The sequence below is a fragment of the Neolamprologus multifasciatus genome, chromosome 10, assembly GCF_963576455.1.
Source record: "Neolamprologus multifasciatus chromosome 10, fNeoMul1.2, whole genome shotgun sequence".
NCBI classification, from domain to species: domain Eukaryota; kingdom Metazoa; phylum Chordata; class Actinopteri; order Cichliformes; family Cichlidae; genus Neolamprologus; species Neolamprologus multifasciatus.
This window is the reverse complement of record NC_140448.1, coordinates 12,389,104-12,407,433: the sequence shown is the minus strand read 5'-3', so window position 1 is coordinate 12,407,433 and position 18,330 is coordinate 12,389,104. Positions and strand designations below refer to the sequence as shown.

Sequence of the window (18,330 nt, the reverse complement as noted above, 5' to 3'; positions counted from 1 at the left end):
GGTTTGACTAGAACACGCCCAATAGAAACTACATCTCCCCGATAGGAAAGCATGTGTAATGGCTAGTTGTGTCAATACTCTAGAGACATTTCCAGTCTTTTAACCCTCACACATTCTTAGCTGTGTGGGTTCTTCGTGAAACTGATGTGCGTGTTTGTAGGCCATGCAAGCGTTTGCAGTTAGGTCCTGGCGTGTTGTTTTCCAGCTGAGTCAGAAGTGAGGAACAGAGTAGACTTTCGATGGCACTGTTTGAATGGATTCCTACAGATTCTTATATCTTTACCTTGTTTTAATGTTTGTGTGTGCTTCTTGGCCCCTTTTTTTTCTTAATCTATTTATGTGAAGTACGTTTTAACTTTGTTAAGAAAAGTCTTGCATAAATAAAGTTTATTATTAGCACCATTACATTTCATTTTAATTGGGATATAGCTTAACATTAAAACAAGCTTAAAACAAGCTTTGCTGTCATTATACTAAAGGTACAGCTGAGCTGTATGCAGCACAATTCAGTCCTAAGAGAGCAATCTGCCTTATTAAACATATATACAGGGATTAAAAAGAGAATTGCTAATAAACACACCAATATAAAAATACATAATAAGCATGTGTGTATAAATGCATGTTTATTGTGGGTACATTAACTAATGAATCCTTATTGAAACAGAAACAGAAAAAAGTGGATAAATGTAAACCAAACAATGAAACCACCTCCAGTAAGCCTGGTTTTACTGCTTTTGCAATCTGGACAAACAATGAGTGTCAAACTGCTGGCTGACTTTCTGTCTGCCATCTGTTTTCACCTTTCAAAATCTATGAATCAGATTGTATTTTTAGTTTGTGTGTCTCTTATTTCCTCTCATTTTAAAGGCAAGTTCCCCTGCATGAGTAATTGTATTGGAATTTATGTTTAATCAATTACTAATATTTAATTCATGATTTAAATATAGCCCACATCCGGCTGATATGGACTGTTTCTTGCATCATAATATTCAAAACTTTGTCATATTATCACGTGTTATTTGTAAGATAAACTTCATGAGAAGTGCTGGAAAGTGAAACTGTGCAAAGGATTCATGAGTGCATGATTCAGTACTTTGGACCCTGAGATTACACCGTGCTTTGTTACGCAACGCGGGCATGTTACTGAGTAATTGTTCAAATAATGCTCACAGACACACAGGATTGGGCAACACGATGACAGGAGTTACTCGGTTCGTTTGGCGCTTCATTGGAAATGTTGCTGTTTAACCGCACGCTGATCACATATTATCAGATCTTCTGCTCACTCTTAGGAAGACGCATTTTTAAAATTGCCTGTAGGTGTAAAATGACATCATGCAGCCAAAGGTATGTGGGCATAGAGACACCGCATACTTGTGATCATGAAATGTATATGTGCATGTGCATTTTAACAACGTTATTTCTATTTAAAAAAGAGATTAATGATACAACTTTATAAAAAAAATGTATTTTATAAAAGAAAATCCATATTATTTCTTTATTCTGTATACAGGGCACCAGTACTATAGATTAATCATCTTCTTGTTTTGGCAGAATACAAACAATCAGTAAAATATTTTTTTTCAAATGGTAGCTGGACTGTATTTCTTGTTTACAAGGACTACTTTCCAGAAGCTGAACTCAAGTGTGAATTTTATTCATTCATTTTATTATTCATTCATTTTCAGTTAAAGGATGCAATTTCAAAACAGATCCTGTCAGTCACAGATTTTTATAGAAACGAGATATTCTTTTCCTTCTCTTTCACTGTTGCTTTTCAACACCTTCAAATACAATTTGACTCACTTGGCTCAGCAAAAGGATATGTGCCTTTAGTATAGTATGAAATACCAGACACTGTATACACTCACTGGCTACTTAATTAGATACACCTTTCTACTACTTGACTGGACCCCCTTTTGTTTCCAGAATCGCTTCAGTTCTTAATGTCACAGATTCAACAAGGTGCTGGAAACGTTCCTCTGAGATTTTGGTCCGTATTGGCACAAACTGCTGGCTGAACTTCCATGATGCAACTCTCTTGCCCCACCACATCCCACAGCTGCCGATGACACTGAGATCTGATGACTGTGGAGGTCATTTGAATCCTGTAAACTCATTGTCATGTTCAAGGAGCCAGACTGAGATGATCTGAGCTTTGTGACATGGTGCATTATCCTGCTGGAAACAGCCATCAGAACAGGCTGACCTCAGGAGAAAATACTGCACCAGTGAAAGAATTTTTAATGTAAATTCATAAATTCATAAAGACTGAGTATCTGACTTAGCTTATAGTTTCAAACATGTACTAAATAAGCCTCAGCCAAGCATGGCTTATGTGTTTTAGGCACACGTGAAAGGCAAAATTGAAAAAAACTGTGTTTGGGTGTCTTTGCAACTGTAGTTGAGGGACTTGATACAGACTATTGATCCTCTCCTCAGAATAGAATAGAACACGATAGAATAGAGAAACTTGATTGCATGCAATAGTAAGTCAAAACACCATTTGAAGCTTACATTAAAACCCTGTCAGCTATCTTCATTGCTCCATCCAATTTTTATTGACAAATACACAGCACGGTCTCCCGTTAGTAGGCCTGTGCAGCACAAGGTCACTGCCATCTGCTGTCATTTTTTGACAGCCAGGAGGAGACACTAGGGACAGATTTCAGTCAGGCAAAATAGATTGCTTACCTTAACGAGCAATGTGACTCAGCAATAATTCACATTGGAGAGTGCAGCGCTGCACTTTAGAGCTGTGAAGATTTCACTCATTAGATGGAACAGCAAAACTAGTTTCCATCCCTTCTTAAAAACCCTTTAAATTAGACAGTTTTTGTCTTATTAAAGAAGCAATCTGTCAATATCTTTGACTACATCTGCTGCGATGATAGAATCTAGATAGTGAACACTGCAGAATCTAGGATTTCAATTTTAAATCATGCTTTTTTTTCTCATTAACCCTACTGAAAGTCTGCCAGATACAACAGGTAACTTATAGCTTAGAGCTGATATTAGTTTAGAGTATAGTGTATATGCAGCAGTATGTGTGCTTAGTATTGAGTGCATAATGCCAAGTGTGCAAGTGTGTGACATACCAAATATATACTGTGAGTACATTCAGTTTAACTTATTGCACTTTGTGCATACACGCAACTTCGGGGGAGTACAGCATCAGTGACCAGATGGTTATGGTTGCAGTGTTAAGATATGCAGCATTTTGACGCCTTCTTCACAGCCAGTGAATTTCCAGCAGCATGGGAAAGGTCATCAAGGTCAACAGTAGGCCACTGCAGCTTTGTAATAGGACACTCCATGCAGAACAGGGGAGGAGGAGCTCTGTGATAAGAAAAAGCAACACAGGTTCACAAGGACGTGCGTTTTGTTTGTCAAGCTCACATGTTCTATTCTTATTTGTAAAAATAACAGGAAGTGCACATATGGGTCAAACGAGCATGAGGATAAGCATCTTACTCTTCTCGACTACCGAAGTTTTGGTCACAGGGGCCGAGTCGCCCACTTTGATGTTGCAGGTAAAGGTGGACTTGCCGTTGGGCAGGTTCTTATACAGCAGGCGACAGATGTTGCCTGGGAAGATGCGGGCTTTGGCACGTTTCTTGAAGGGGGCGTGCTGCTCCTCCGATGGGTCAGTGGTGTCGAAGAGGCGTTCACCGTGCGTGTACTTGCAAAAGACTTCTGATGACTCAGAAGGAAGTGAGTATTTGCAGTCCATCCTGAGGTGGTCCTCGTCTATAGAGCAGTAGGACAACTGAATCACCTTCTGAGCAGATGCAAAGCCTATAATGAAGCAGGAAGAGATGATCCGAATTAAGAACACAAACTTATACATTTGGGGTTGCTCACATGAGGATGCGTGTCTTACCAAAGAGTAATATGGTGGTAAACAAAGACATTCTCCCGAGGTTCCTAAAAAAACAAAACAAAACAAAAAGAGGAAGTTAAGAGTTTTTTATTGTGTTTGTCCCGACATTAGCTGGATTCCAAATAAATCTGAGTCAGCTGTAAAGAGTGGAGTCAAGTCACTTCGGAGACATGAACATCACACTTCTGCTGCTCTGTGCTAAACCACAGAAAAGTCGCTGTACCCTTAACGCTACACAATCGATCACAATCCAGCCTCACTGTTCACAATGCAAAGAATCGAAGTACAAACTTTACTGACACATTTCCGTGCTTAACCTCTTTAGAGGATACCGGCTAATTATTCATGTCCTCGATATGTAGAAAGAATAGACTGAGCACTTCATTTTATTTGCTTGATGCAAACCAACCCTTGCCTGCATTCAAACATTTGCTTTAGAGCAGCTGGACCGTATACTTCATCCAGAATAACCGAATGACAGAAATGCATTGTGCATGCCACGGTTCGATATTTTGCCATTCAGATTAAACAGCATGCACAAACATAGCACATGAATCCCTCTCACCTTCTCTGATGCATTTTTGAGTCTTCCTCAGTGCTCTGCAGTGTGATGCTGGGGGTAGATACAGTAGAGGTCGGCTTATAGAAGAAGCAGGGGAGAGAGGGAGGGCGCGAGGAAGGGAGGGGGGGACACAGAGAGGGGAGGGGGAGAAAATGCTGCTCCGGTGGACTTTGGGGACATTTCTTAGGACTGTGTACGGTTTTCTATTGATTTTCAGGCTGTTTTACCAGAGGACAGAGGATCACGTGTCAGTACACAAACCTCTGGTTTCATTCTGAAAAGGATGAAGGAGGCAGATGAATGAGAAGGGATACGTGGTGACGAGGATTTGATTAGCTGGCACACCTCCGCAGCTGATCTACTCAATATGTGCAAGCGCTATGTGTGTCAGCAGTTTCTCTGCTACTTTCACCAACATGAATTTTAAACACAGAGATGTGGAGATTCGTTTACGAAGAAAAGGAGACAGAAATCACGAGATCACGAGGCTGATGACAGAATCATATAGTAGCTTTCTGCTGATACTTTATCAGCAGTCATTTAATTAACCTGATAGCGAACCATGTGGGAGGATAAATCTGCAAACATTATTGGAAGTGGAAAGAAGAAGCTTTTAAAAACCAAACAAGAGACCACAGCTTCCACTCCTACAACCACACTGTGCACTAAATTAAATCTGGTAAAGAGCCATATAATGTAAAGCTGAATTGCTGTCATAAATATGATACTACACACCTACTTTTTCAAAGCACTTTTAATAGTAACACTTTAATCGGTTGGGGTGGGGGGGTGGGGGGGGTGAGGGTAAAAATGTATCTAACGTCCAACATCATCTTATACTGTCTAAAATCCTCAGTACCGTCCAGATTTTGTTAAAGTTCCCAGAGTCAAACCCACAGTGTGCCCTGCATCCTCATCACACTGCTTATCCACTTCATCAAGATCCTTCCTGAACAGCTGCCATGCTGAAGCAGTCTCCCTGACAGAAGTGTTGCAGAGGTCTCTGAAAGGCACAACCCTCAGCAGTCTCTGATAGCAGAGGATGCCTGCTACTCTCCTCCCTTTTAATATTCTGACACTACGTTTTCTTGCATTTTCTTATTGTCTTCTCCTTTTCGAATATAAATAGCTGAGAGTGCAGGCTGTGATGATCCCCGCATGCCAAAAGTATTCATTAGAGACTCTGTAGCTGTGAACCCTGCTGGTCCTCTGCTGCTAATACACTGCAGATGAAAGACGAGCCCTCGCCTGTTCTTTTCCAATAAGTATTTTCCTCCTTTACTGTTGCCATACCATATAACTAGTATTATATTGTCGTCAAGAAATGGTTACTAAATAACAGTTTTATGTTATGCAGAATATGCTACATGCTTCTGGTATCTCTCTTCCACTTTAGGAAACTTAGCATTATTGTTCTTGGTGTATAGAGGTATGCCTCCTGGGTCAAATGTGTATTGTGTGTTATCCTTTCAGACCAAGAACTGAATAAACTAAAATGGTAAATGAACTGGCTCTTATATAGAACTCAAAAGACTTTTAAACAACATGCCTCATTCACCCATTCACACTTATTCATAAAAACACTTTCTATGCTTAAGTGCTTTCTATTCAGCCTTACAAATAGTGGATAACCTGCTCTGCCTCCTGAGCTACAGCGACCCCAAAGTAAACTTTGAATGCAGGTTACATACATCTATAGGCTACATACATCTGTCTCTGTTAAATGTCATATTTATATCTAAAAATGTAATGTCCATATATGAAAAACTACTTGGTTTTCCTTTTTATTTTTTAAATGTTTTGTATATGCTCACCTGTCACTTCATTAGGTACACCTGTTCTAATTCTTCTTAACACAAACATCTAATCAGCCAATCAAATGGCAGATACTCAGTGCATTTAATATACGCAGACATTGTCAGGATGCCCTGCTGAAGTTCAAACTGAGCATCAGAATGGGGGGAAAAAAGCTGATTTCAGTGACTTTCAACACGCCATGCTTCTTGGTGATAGACAGGTTGACACAGGACCAGCTCACAGACTGGGGGGGGGGGGGGGGGGGGAGCCTCCGTGTGATTAACTCTTGATGGTGTCAGAGGTCAGAATGGCTAGACTACTGATAGGAAGGCAACAAAAACCCCTTACAGCCAAGGTATGCTTAATATCATCTCTGAAGCAGCAGAAGACCACACCAGATGCCACTACTGTCAGCTAAGAACACTTCTCAAGGGACACTTTGGGTCCTTCACTACCAACTGAGCACCGTTTAAACACTACAGCCCATCTTGTCAACATGGACCAAAATCTCTGAGGAATGTTTGTTGAATTTATGACTTTAAGATTTAAGACAGCTCTGAAGGTATAAGAAGGTCCAGCCCAGTATTACAAGATGTACCTATAATAAAGGTTATTGATTATGTCTATTTGTCGTATTTATGTCTTAAAGTTTAATAAAACATAGCTCTATATCAGCGTCTTTAGTTGCTAGAATGTCTTTCTCTTTAGTTTAGGTGTTTTATATAGTTTTACCAACAAACACTGATCACAACAGACTAGAGCATGAAGGGATATAAATACTATAGGTACATTTTACTTGTCCTAAGAATTTAAAGGCTTCTTCTGCCACTTATTAGGGTTCACTGCCTGATTTGACATCTAGTCCTTAAAAATATAAGGAAGTCAGTATTTAGGTGAAGCAAATCTATACAGTACAGTGCAATAACAAGCACCACCTCTACACATTTACTTGTCCGTGTGTAAAATGTTTTTTAAGACTACTGAAGAGAAATAATGTCAGCTATCAGTATGCTTAAAGCCCCCCTGAGTTTGGATTCAGCATGTTTACCCGCGTGTGTACTTTGCAGAGAAGTGACTGCTGTATTTCTCGGTTGTGCTTCTACTTTTTGACCTGCAGGGGGAACTCTTGTTTTGCGGCAAGAATTCACTTTTACCCGCCTGAAACGTGGACCGCTCAGCAGTCTGCTGCAGTGCACTGACACCGCAGGGGCGTAGTCCTATCGGCATTCGGGCTGCAGACAGAGTCCCACATCCAGGCCTGTTAGAATTACGCTATTAGAGGCTACAGGAGGCTAATAGGTGCGATTTGAAGGTTATCCCACCTTTAGGTTGCATGCTCGTATATGTGTTTGTCTGACATATCTTGTGGTGGCATTCTGCGGCAGCGTAACTTTAACGTTTTGTCCCATGATGAACTTTGCCAGGCTCCGGCTGGTGTGAAGGTTGATCTGATCCGACAGATAGCCTGTCTATCGCCATGGAGCTGCACCTGTCCGTCATAGGCTGTCTCCTCTTTGGCAACATAATGATAACGCATCAGACGACTCACAGTATGTCTCTTTAATTACTCCTTTTTTTTGTTACCATCCATTGGCACCCAGCCCCGTTTTAAGTGGAATTTATTACTAGGACGAGAATGCTGATAACATGAAAGATATTATCTATCTATCTATCTATCTATCTATCTATCTATCTATATATATATATATATATATATATATATATATATATAGATGTATATATAAAACCGTTACTGAAATTTAAGCTCGACAGTCCTTGTGATGAGTCAAAAATCTTTCTGTGATACTGCAGCGAAGATGTTGTTGCTCAGTTTCACCACAGAGATCAGTAAAGATTCATATAGATTATGTAATATACAAGGAAAGAGTCTTTTATTACAAATTATTTGTTATAACTTTTGACCTGAGTGGATAGGAGAACACACAGGCACACATGAATTGATATAGTTAGATATATACAGAGAGAAAGAGAGAGAAGTGTTCAAAATAAAAATGGCACTTAATAAAATAATCCTTTAAAAACTCTATTTCGTATTTATTTGTTGTCTTTGTCTAATATTATAATTAGTTAATGAATAGGCTGTACATAAACTATATTTTTCAAGCAAAGCTGTAATAAATTTGGCTTTATTTCCCAATGACACTTTTGCTGTCCCTGCCATTTCTCTTTTCAACCAGTCAAGAAGCCTACAGCTCTCTTAAGTTAGTGTGAATAGCAAAGCTATATCTTCAAAATAAACTAATAATAAAGAATGTAAATTATCAAACAATTACAATTACTTTGGCCCAACAACAATACACATGCCAGCTAGCTTGTTTGATAGCAGCATTTATTATTCTGAGTTACAGATATTTGAGGGTTATTTTTAATCTCTTCGTCTGAGAAAGGTGCACAACACTGTTGTGTGAATGAACTGGAATGTGAATAAAAACATTTGCAGGGTCATATTTTATGTTTACATGCTAAATTAGCTTGTTAGCTAGCTCAGTGAGTAGTAGGGCTGGGTATCGTCACTGATTTCTAGAATAGATTCAATTCCGATTCACAGGGTCCCGAATCGATTCGATCCACGATTCGATTTAATTCGATTCGATTCGATTTAATTCGATTCGATTCACTTTGATTTGAATCTGGGAAATTTTGACAGTCAGAAATATTATAATTCAGATCAGTACATTTACATATTTTTGTATCTATAAAAAGGAAGCTGACACACCAAGACTTTATCAAAGGTGTGAGCATCACAGCAGAGGCCTTTGTGTCAAAGTAGCTGAGGATAAAACACAGAAAAACATGAAGGTGATTTTCCTGTTCTGGGATTTTATAAAAATTTTCTGCAGTAGATCAAAAACGAAAGAAAACCATTAATCAACACATGAACATTACCTCTGAAGTTACAGCGGTTTTATCAGAGACAAGGCTGAGCGTTTTGCATTTTGCATAATTTTAAAAAGTTTAAATTTGTTCGGTATTGAACGGCAGAAATTAGGTTTTATTTTCGGAAGTATATAAAACGAAAAAAAAACCCGTCGGCCGACAGCGCTGTAAACAACGGTAGACTTGTGCGTAACAAGCAAGCCAATAATGCAGAAAACAGTACAGAGAGAGAGAGGGAGAGAGAGGGAGAGAGAGCGCGCAAGAGAGCGAGCATGCGAGAGAGAGCTGTGCATCGTGGTCGAAGCAAAACAATAAAAGTCAGAGTGAATTCATGACGTTGTTTATGTGAAGCCTAGTTTGGATCTTCTTTTGCTGCTGGTTCGGTCAATATTGTTTGGAGAGAGATAAAACTAACAGCTTTAGAATCAGCGCATAAAGGGCGTGAACACAAAGCGCGGACCGCCGACAGATCAGAATCAGCGCGCTGTCGGCTTTCAGCCCCGACTGTGAGAAAGGCAACATCTCACTGATTCTGATCCGCGGTTGGGCTGTGTGTTTAAGTCTTTGTGCAGAATCCATGTTCCTGCTCTCATTTACTGTCTTAGCTGTTTGGTGGTTGTTGAAATTTTGTGAGATTTCACCAGAGATTCTGGCATTTCGGGCAAAATAAATTTATATTAAAAAATCGATTCAGGATTTTAATGAATCGATTTTACGTTATCCAAGCCAGAATCGATTTTAATCGATAAATCGTTTATAAAAACCCACCCCTAGTGAGTAGCCTTGTGAATGATGGCCTCTGTATAAGTGAAAAACATTCTACTTCAGTTGTAGTGTTATAACACTAAGGGTAATGAAATGATATTTCATAATCATTTGTTAATAACAGCTTGAACTCACTGATTTAATGATAAAGATCACACCAAATGTGAAAACCGGTAAAAACTTTGTATTCATGGATCGTTTTCAAACTTCACCTCAATATCTTAGCGCCCAAGATCAAAGGTGACCTTGAAAAATAATTCAAGAAACCATAAGGTTAAGCAAATTAAGAAAAAGCTTTTATCTCCGTTAGACTATCTCCAAATTTTAAAAGTAATATTGGGGGAGATAAGCACATTCTTTGACTGAGCACTAATTATTATTTTTTCAATACAACATTATATAACTTCACAATGACACCAAAAGATTAATATACTATGCTAGATCCGTATTACCACTGCTGACCTTAGCATAAAATATCAAAGTTTTAGTATAGCCTTTGACTTTCAGGGGAATTGCGCTCTCTGTGTGTTCTTGTCTTAAATTTGAAATGTTATCGTCTTATCTGAAAAATTTCCATCACAGAGCAAACATCCTGGCTGCTTCTGTTTCAGTGAACCCGGTGACTACATTCCTGTTTGCTCCACGTGGGCCTCAGATGTTTCCATGTCTCACCTACCTGGAGCGAAATGTCAGGGTGGACTGTGAGTTCCCGGAGACCTACGAGGTCCCCGGCCCCTACTGCGAGTATCGTCAGGACAGCAGGCTGGTGGGGACCACCTTCCCCAACCAGGTCATCTACGTGTCCATAGACGACCGTAGAAGGAGCAATGTAAGCCTGGTCCACCCTAATCTGTGCCGCCTCACCTGGGCGCCGATGGCCGATGAGAAGCCGTACACCTACACCTGCAGGGTTTATCAGGGGAGCACTTGGAAGGAGAACAGCATGGCCGTTCATCACAGTGAGTAGCGTTTACTCATTATCCGTTTCCCACAAACACCGGTGGAAACTAAACTTAAGCTTTTCTCCTTTACAGGGCTTCTTCCAATCTGCTCTGCAATCAGTGTTATGTTCAAATCAGCACCTTGGCTTTTATCACTGGTGTTTTCACTTCCTGTGGCTGTGGGTCTTCTGAGTCCTTGATATCTTGCTTTCACAGGATAGCAACTCAGTGGGCCTTTTTTAGTACACGATTTATTTCTCTCTCTGGCATGGTGGTTGTGCATTAAATCAAGTTATAGGCAGAGAGTAGAAGCTCTCTAAATGAAGACTGAATAAAATTTTTTAAATAACCTCTCCCTTAGCATTGGACTACTCTTCAAAAATGTACTGCTGATGTGTAAGAGATTGTATGTATTAGACCTCACTGTCACCTCAGTACCTTGATCACCTTTGTTTTACAAGGGAAAAGAATTCATGACAAGTGGAAATGGCAAACACGGCAAATGAATGCAGCGCTAAAGGGTGTTCGTTCTCTTTTATGATAAAAGATTTCTTCCCTAACAAATCTTTTATGATTTGTTTTAAATCAAATTTTTTTTCCTCACCCCAAATGGTGGGAGTACGTAATCGGTTCCGTTTGTTTGTCTGTCTTTATTAGGTCTCTCTTGTAAATAAGTTTTGGGATATACAAATATTTTGTTAATGAAATTTATTACAAATAAGTTTTATCATATTAGAGAAGCTGACGGAAGAAGAAGTCTATATATACCTATATTAAGAGTGGAGGTCATCTCTGAGCGCTTTTGTTCTTCTATCATAGAGACATATCTATAAAAGAATAGAGAGCCCTTTGTTGCCACCAGTTTGTGCAACAGCTCATACGGTCTGTAAACCTAAAGATGTATTCATGTGGCCGCTATGACATTTGAATGACAGTAATACATAACTGCACTAACACTGCCTTTCCTGTTAGCACTAGACCTCTTTGACCTTTAGCTCATTTAAATTAAACCTGGACACTGGATCTGCACAGACGGCCCACCTGATAATAAGAAAATCACTCAAATAAAACCTTTTTTTGGAGAGCAATAACATAGCTGGGACGATCGCTCCTTCCCTCGAAGATCTCGGAGAAGATCTTGGAGAAGATCTTGGAGAAGATCTTGCAGTCACTCCACCGCGTTTCAGTCTTTACTTTAAAGGATTTCTCATGTTATTATCATCATCATTCCACCCCAAAGCTCAAAAAGACACGGAGTTGGTGTAGCTGTTTCGACTTTTGCAGCTTTGCATTGATTAAATAAAAACTTAAATAGCAGCAGTCCAGCAGAAACACATCTCCAAGATATGAAACATAAGCAATAGATATTGGAAGTGTAACTTTTTGCATTTCAAGTAATCGCTGCAGCACACCTTGGGTGTTTAAACGAGCTATTGCTTGAAACATTAATGTGCATAGTATTGGCAAAATATGAAAGTAATATTAGAGCGTTTCAATTTTATTATGTTATCTTTAAAATGTACTCACCTTCCATACTATCCAACACCAACATTTGGGGCCCTGCTAGGCTGTATGTATGCATTTTTTAGTTTTAATGATCACAGTGTACGAATAATTGTGTCTGCAGTTTTTCTCCGTTTAACTTTGGCATTATTTTCAAGGCACCTTTTTTCAGTATTATTTAGAAAATGATTCTTGGAAGAGATTGTTTTACTGTAACACTAAAAGTGTACTAAGGTTTGCTAAACTATACTGAAAAATAAAGATAATGAATTATGAACGTTACCTGCATTTTCTCTGCACAAGTCACTATTTTGAAAGGATGTGTTTTTTAATTTATTGTGTTGTGGTTTGTTTTTATTGCTTGGACCTGAATTTCACAGAAATAAAATGTATGAAACAAATTTAAATATAGTTGGAGGACAAGAGGTGGGTCTTATCTCGCACTCGTTTCATGTTAGGATAGAAGAACACATGTACACATGTCTAAACACTACCAAAACAAGTTAGCCATATTGATTCTGATTCTTTTTGGTTTTGCTACCTTACTATTTCTGTCCAGCAGAGGGAGCACTTTTGCAATATATAGAAAGCCATTATATGTGTAGTATAGTATCCATAAAGACCTATACATAAAATGCCTTTTATGACTTAATGTATGTAAAGCACATTCATTGTCTTGGTATTGAAAGGTGCTGTAAAAATAAACTTGTCTCATATTGTATTGCCTGTGGGTCTTTGTCACCGGCACTACACACAGCTATATTACAGGAAATCTCAGGTGTAATTATTAATATTATCAACATTAGTTTTTGTCTTTTGGGGGCCCAGAGCTTTTCTGTCGTGCATCCTGATTATAATCAGTGTGATTACGAGTTACACCTTTGCAATGGTGGAACATAATAGATTTACATAGATTTACATAATAGATCATAATACAATAATTATAGTTCTCCAACTGTTTATAACTTGTATAGTTCATATTTCATATTTATATCCTCTTCATAGCCTGTACATAACTTGTACACTCACTACAGCCTGTACATACTTATAGTTATAGCATATTCATAACATACCTTCATACCGTGTACATTGTAACATACCTATAATAGACACATATTTGTAATATAGCTATATATCTATATTATTAGTAATATATATTTTGTAATATGTCTATATTATTGCTAAGCACTTTCTGGATTGATGCAAACTGCATTTTGTTGCCTTGTACTAGTGACATGTGCAATGACAATAAAGTTGAATTCTATTCTATTTAGTCAGAGTCATATGCATGATTTTTTTTCTTGGCTGTCACAGTGAGACAGCATTTTAATGTTATGATTCAACTAATATGTTCACATCTACCGTGTTATTTTTGGTGCCAGAAGTGCCCATAATTGGATGAGAGAAATACTGCATCCTCTGATTGTGCCTCACCCAGAAACAGATACCTACTAATTAGTGATAACACACAAATAACACACTAAAAAAAGGAGAACTTTACTTGCCAAAACTGGAGCAGAGCATTCTTGGACAGTCTGTTCATTAACAGCACAGCAAGCCATGTTATTTCTTAGTGAGACACCAGCAGAGCTTTGACTGGCAGCTGGCTAAAGGCATCGATAGAGTTCAAAAGGGCCAGTTGGGTATTTTAGATATAAAGACCAAAGACATTTTTTGTAACACGCTATAAGTTGGTATATTGACATGTGAGCATATTGGGATTGACTCATTTTTGGAGCCACCCTAAAGTGGCTGCTCAGGAAACTGCAGGTTTGGGCACAGCTCTAGCTGTGCAAAAAGGCAATTCAGCTGTGCAGCGCTGAGTCTTTCGTCATTTTTTCCATTAGACACCTCCAAATTAACTGAAAGTGTGGTTGACGATAGGTGGTTATCTGATGTTTCAGCATTCAAAAAGGTCATAATTGAGTAATCTTCTCATTGTGATTGTTCACACAGGCCTAAAGCTAAGGAAACTGAAGAACTCAAGGCCCTTTGCAAAGCCTCAAAACTTTGGTGCAGACGCACTAATAGTAAAGAATGACGGTAAAGCTGATGTCACTTCCTGTAATAATAAACATAGATCAGAAAAACCAGAGGAAATGTCTTCTGTCTAGAAAGGGCATGGGTTCTTAGTGTAGTGGAAGAAAGACTTCCAATTTACAGTGAGAACCAACATTGACAACACTTTTAAAGACAAACTGTTAGCTCCTCTTTTAAACTTTGCACAAAAAGCAAGAAGATTTGTGTTTGGTTTATTTCTTTGTTGTAACAATGCTAGTGGCAATAAATTGTTATACTGTTGGAAAGCCTGTTTATTTACCTTTAAATGGAGCCACATTTTAAGGAAAATGCATTTGTGGGTTGAGCAGCAGAGTTGAGTCTGAGGGTTACAACCATGAAAGACTTGCCATATCTTCCTTGCAAATGCCAAACAGCTGATGATTCTGCTATTAACTGTTTGGTGTAGTTTATTGAGGGTTGAATGGGGTAAAGTTTTAGGAAACATCAGCTGATTCAATTTAATTTTGTTTATATTGCACCAAATCACAACAAAATTTGCCATCAGGCCGTTATATTGTAAAATAAAGACCCTACAATAATATGGAGAAGAAACAAGACCTATTGGCAAGTTAACAATTTATTCATTGACAAACAGGGGCCTGAGCAGCATGTGGAGGAGCCATACACAGCCACAACAGTCTAGCAGCTCCACCTCATGTTGATCAGCAGCCTGGTCACACTCTGCTGTGGGGTGGCTTCCCATTTCATCAACCAGCATTTTAGTCAGTGTGGTTGTGTTTGTTATACAATAAGCGGTTTGGCATTGGCACAGACGATTTGTCAGGTTTTTTAATGGGCATGACCCACAGACTCAACTCTGCTGCTCAACCCAAAAATGCAATTTTTCTTACAAATGTGGTTCCATTTAAGAGGAAATAAAAAGGCTTTGCAACAGTATAATATTTATTATCAAGTAGCTTTTTTACAACAAATAATCAGCCCAACACAAATCTGCTGACTTTTTCTGCTAAGTTTAGTTTGTAGATTTGTTGAACGTAATGTTAAAACATATGAAGCTACATACCGGTTTACAAATATTACACTTACCAGTTTCTCAAGGTAATGTAATACGCTGGGCTATTTCAACAGACTATTATCCAAAGTGAGGAATATCCAAAGGGAAATTTTAACTAGTAACTCCAGCATAGCTCCTATAGGCCTTTTGTTGTATAATATCATGTTTAACATGAGGTCATATAGTTATGTTTAAAATGAAGGACAGGTTTGTAGATCTCACTGACACTGAGTACTCATGGGTTAAATAAGATAAGTATACACATAATGAATTCCCAGCCACCACCCTCATCCTGCAGTACAGGACTCTTAGTCAGTGAGAAGCCTAAATACAAACCTTTGTAAAGGCTGTAGCACAACACATCACAAACCAGATTTATCTCATGACACAGATGTGTTCCACTACCCCCGACTTCTCCCGGTTGAGGTTGGTAATTGCCTCATTGAAAAAGCAGTACAACTTCTATTAATATCTGCACCGAGTGGAAGATGAATGTTTATATAATGTACCTCAGAGCTGATAGAGTTTATTCCTCCCTTGCCTGTATAAATAAGATGGACCTTTGGTGATAGTTTCTCTCAAAGGGGGGAGTGGGTGGCATGGAGGGGCGACACAGGGGGCTGGGGCTTGGCTAATTTATCTGTGCAGTGCAGGCACAAAGCCAGGAAATTAGGTGGTTTGGGATTTGGGACTTCGGCTAATATAAAACACAATATGCACACGCACACCCAGCGTCAGATCTCTCGGGAGGAGGCCAAAATAAATATTAATTCATGATGAGATTAACCTGGTAGCTGCCTGCTGATCAGTCCCATCACATAACATTTAAAGAGGGCACAATGGAAATCAGTTGGATCACATAAGTGTAAAGCACGCCTGTGGTTACCTGTACCTCAGGGCTCAATCTTCAGCCAGGATGACATTCTTATGGGCGCCTGCAATGTTCCAATAAGATGTAGCTAACAAGCTACAGTTTTGTCTGTGATTTCAGCCACAAACATAGAAGACTTGAAAGTTAAGTGGCATACATCTTCTCCGTCAAAGGTATACAGGCACACAGTACCTTTGTTGTAACAAATTGTCATTTGAGTAACTGTGCCTTCCTATCAGCTCAAAGCATTCTGGCATTGTTACCTAAAGAATTCCCACTTACTGGATATGTTGTTTTTCCAGACTATTCTCTTAACTAGAAATTCTTGTGTGGGAAAATCCCAGCAGATGGCCAGTTTCTGAAATACTCAGACCAGTCTGTACGGCACAAAAAAACAAAAAAAACAATGCCACATTCAGTCAACTAAATCACCTTTCTTCCTCATTTATTCTCCATCTGTTTGAATTTCAACAAGTCATCATGACCATGTCTGCATGCCTAAGTGCACTGAGTTGCTGCAATGTGATTGGCTAATAAGATGTTTGCATTAACAAGCGGTTGAACAGGCGTACCTAACAAAGTGGCCGATGAATATATGTGCATTTGTGAGAAATGAGCAAAACTGCTTCATTACTGATTTTTAGTGACTCTGCTACATTTAAACAGATCATTCAAGCTGGAGACACCAGCAAACAGCAGCTCTCACAGGCCACTTTGCTTTGGAGAAAATGGAAAAGTCAAAGTGAAAATATTTGTATATCAGTATTTGCCAAACTCATATGAAACTATAGATATTTTTATAAGAAACTTTTAACCGGGCCTGGATATATATATGTCTCTCTTATCAGTTTTCAGGCAGAAATGCCTGGTTAGGTGTATTCTATACATACACAAAGTAATGTATAACAATGTATACACCTCTGGTGTCTACATACATCTCTTTTCAGAACTATTTAGCTTCTATATTTATAGTTCCCTTTTGTTCTTAAAGCTGGCAAAATGTTTGCCATTCCAGTCACTCATCACACAGTGCGAGCTGTAAAGCCAACCAAACACAGTTCCCACAGAGAGTGAGAGGACTGTAAAAGCCTCGGTATGAGTCAGAGGAAGTACCTGCCTGGTCAGCACTGGATATGGGGAGCTACAGTCGAAACCAACAGTCTAGTAGTCATTACTACTATGTGTGTGGAAGTGAGAAATAGTGCCAGTTTGAAACTTTATCAGTTTTCACATAACAGCTTCTACAACACTGTGAGTGCCTTCACAGAAAGCTTGTCCACAGATCTTGGATATTATAAACTGTTGTATGAGACTCCATGTTGTACAGACTGCATTTGTGGCATACTGAGGCCTTGGGGGAGTTTCGGTTTGTAAGCCCCCTAATGGTATCTGGGAAATTTTTAGTTACCTACTTATATTCCCTGATTGTGATGAAATGTTTTGGAAAAACCAAAGATCTTTTAAGTGAAGCCATGCCCCGAGTTTGTCACCTTGAAACTATTTTGCTTACACTATGCTTTTGTTAGCTAGTATGACGAGAGCAACAATACCATTTATTGCACTTTCCATGAGTAAATACTCAACATCTTTTCTGAGTACTTGACTCAAAGGTCTGCTGGTGTTACAGGAAGATATATGGACATACACACTTTTTAAAGTAATAAAAGTGAAATATTACTCACTAGTTCAAAGAATCAAAACAATCATCAGCTCCAAATTAGCTTTTCTTTGTCAGAAGTGACATATGGCTGTAAGTGTACTTAATTTCCTGAGAGACAAACTACTTCTCAGAGGCCACTGACTTTTTCCATTTTCTCAAAAGCAAAGTGAAAATATTTCTAAATCAGTATGCTTTCCATCTTATTCTATGTGGCATACTCATATAAAACCATAGATATTGTTATCACTTCACAGCATCTTTTCTGAGTACACGACTCAAAGGTTTGCTGGCATTACAGAAAGATATGTGGACACGCACACTTTAAGTAATAAAAGTCAAATATTACTCACTACTTCAAAGAATCAAAATAATTA

General features: G+C 38.7%; 2 protein-coding genes across 3 annotated transcripts; one reads left to right on the top strand and one right to left on the bottom strand.

The window, feature by feature from the left end:
- Nucleotides 1-101: 101 nt before the first annotated feature.
- thy1 (Thy-1 cell surface antigen) lies at nt 102-4,754 on the bottom strand. Its single transcript, XM_085175547.1, has 4 exons — nt 4,449-4,754; nt 3,884-3,927; nt 3,475-3,798; nt 102-3,339 (listed from the first exon to the last, which is right to left on the bottom strand). Exons 1-4 carry the CDS (start codon nt 4,460-4,462, stop codon nt 3,233-3,235), a joined length of 489 nt encoding a protein of 162 aa, XP_085031673.1. The 5' UTR covers nt 4,463-4,754; the 3' UTR covers nt 102-3,232.
- Nucleotides 4,755-7,397: 2,643 nt separating this feature from the next.
- LOC146509725 (uncharacterized) lies at nt 7,398-13,633 on the top strand. 2 transcript variants are annotated; one of them, XM_085174300.1, is made up of 4 exons: nt 7,398-7,554; nt 7,667-7,792; nt 10,517-10,864; nt 10,940-13,633. In XM_085174300.1, exons 2-4 carry the CDS (start codon nt 7,720-7,722, stop codon nt 11,044-11,046), a joined length of 528 nt encoding a protein of 175 aa, XP_085030426.1. In that variant the 5' UTR covers nt 7,398-7,554; nt 7,667-7,719; the 3' UTR covers nt 11,047-13,633. The 2 variants fall into 2 exon arrangements, with proteins under 2 accessions (XP_085030426.1, XP_085030425.1); XM_085174299.1 differs by having other exon boundaries at nt 7,398-7,541; nt 10,940-13,632.
- Nucleotides 13,634-18,330: the final 4,697 nt, after the last annotated feature.

Bases quoted from the DNA above. Each gene is read 5' to 3' on its own strand.
- thy1 (XM_085175547.1), bottom strand. The intron at 3,799-3,883 runs GTAAGACACGCA...GCTTCATTATAG, and splicing joins TACCACCATATTACTCTTTG to GCTTTGCATCTGCTCAGAAG. The intron at 3,340-3,474 runs GTAAGATGCTTA...TTCTTATCACAG, and splicing joins AACTTCGGTAGTCGAGAAGA to AGCTCCTCCTCCCCTGTTCT.
- LOC146509725 (XM_085174300.1), top strand. From the start codon at position 7,720: ATGGAGCTGCACCTGTCCGTCATAGGCTGTCTCCTCTTTGGCAACATA. The intron at 7,793-10,516 runs GTATGTCTCTTT...CTTCTGTTTCAG, and splicing joins AACGCATCAGACGACTCACA to TGAACCCGGTGACTACATTC. The intron at 10,865-10,939 runs GTGAGTAGCGTT...TCTCCTTTACAG, and splicing joins CAGCATGGCCGTTCATCACA to GGCTTCTTCCAATCTGCTCT.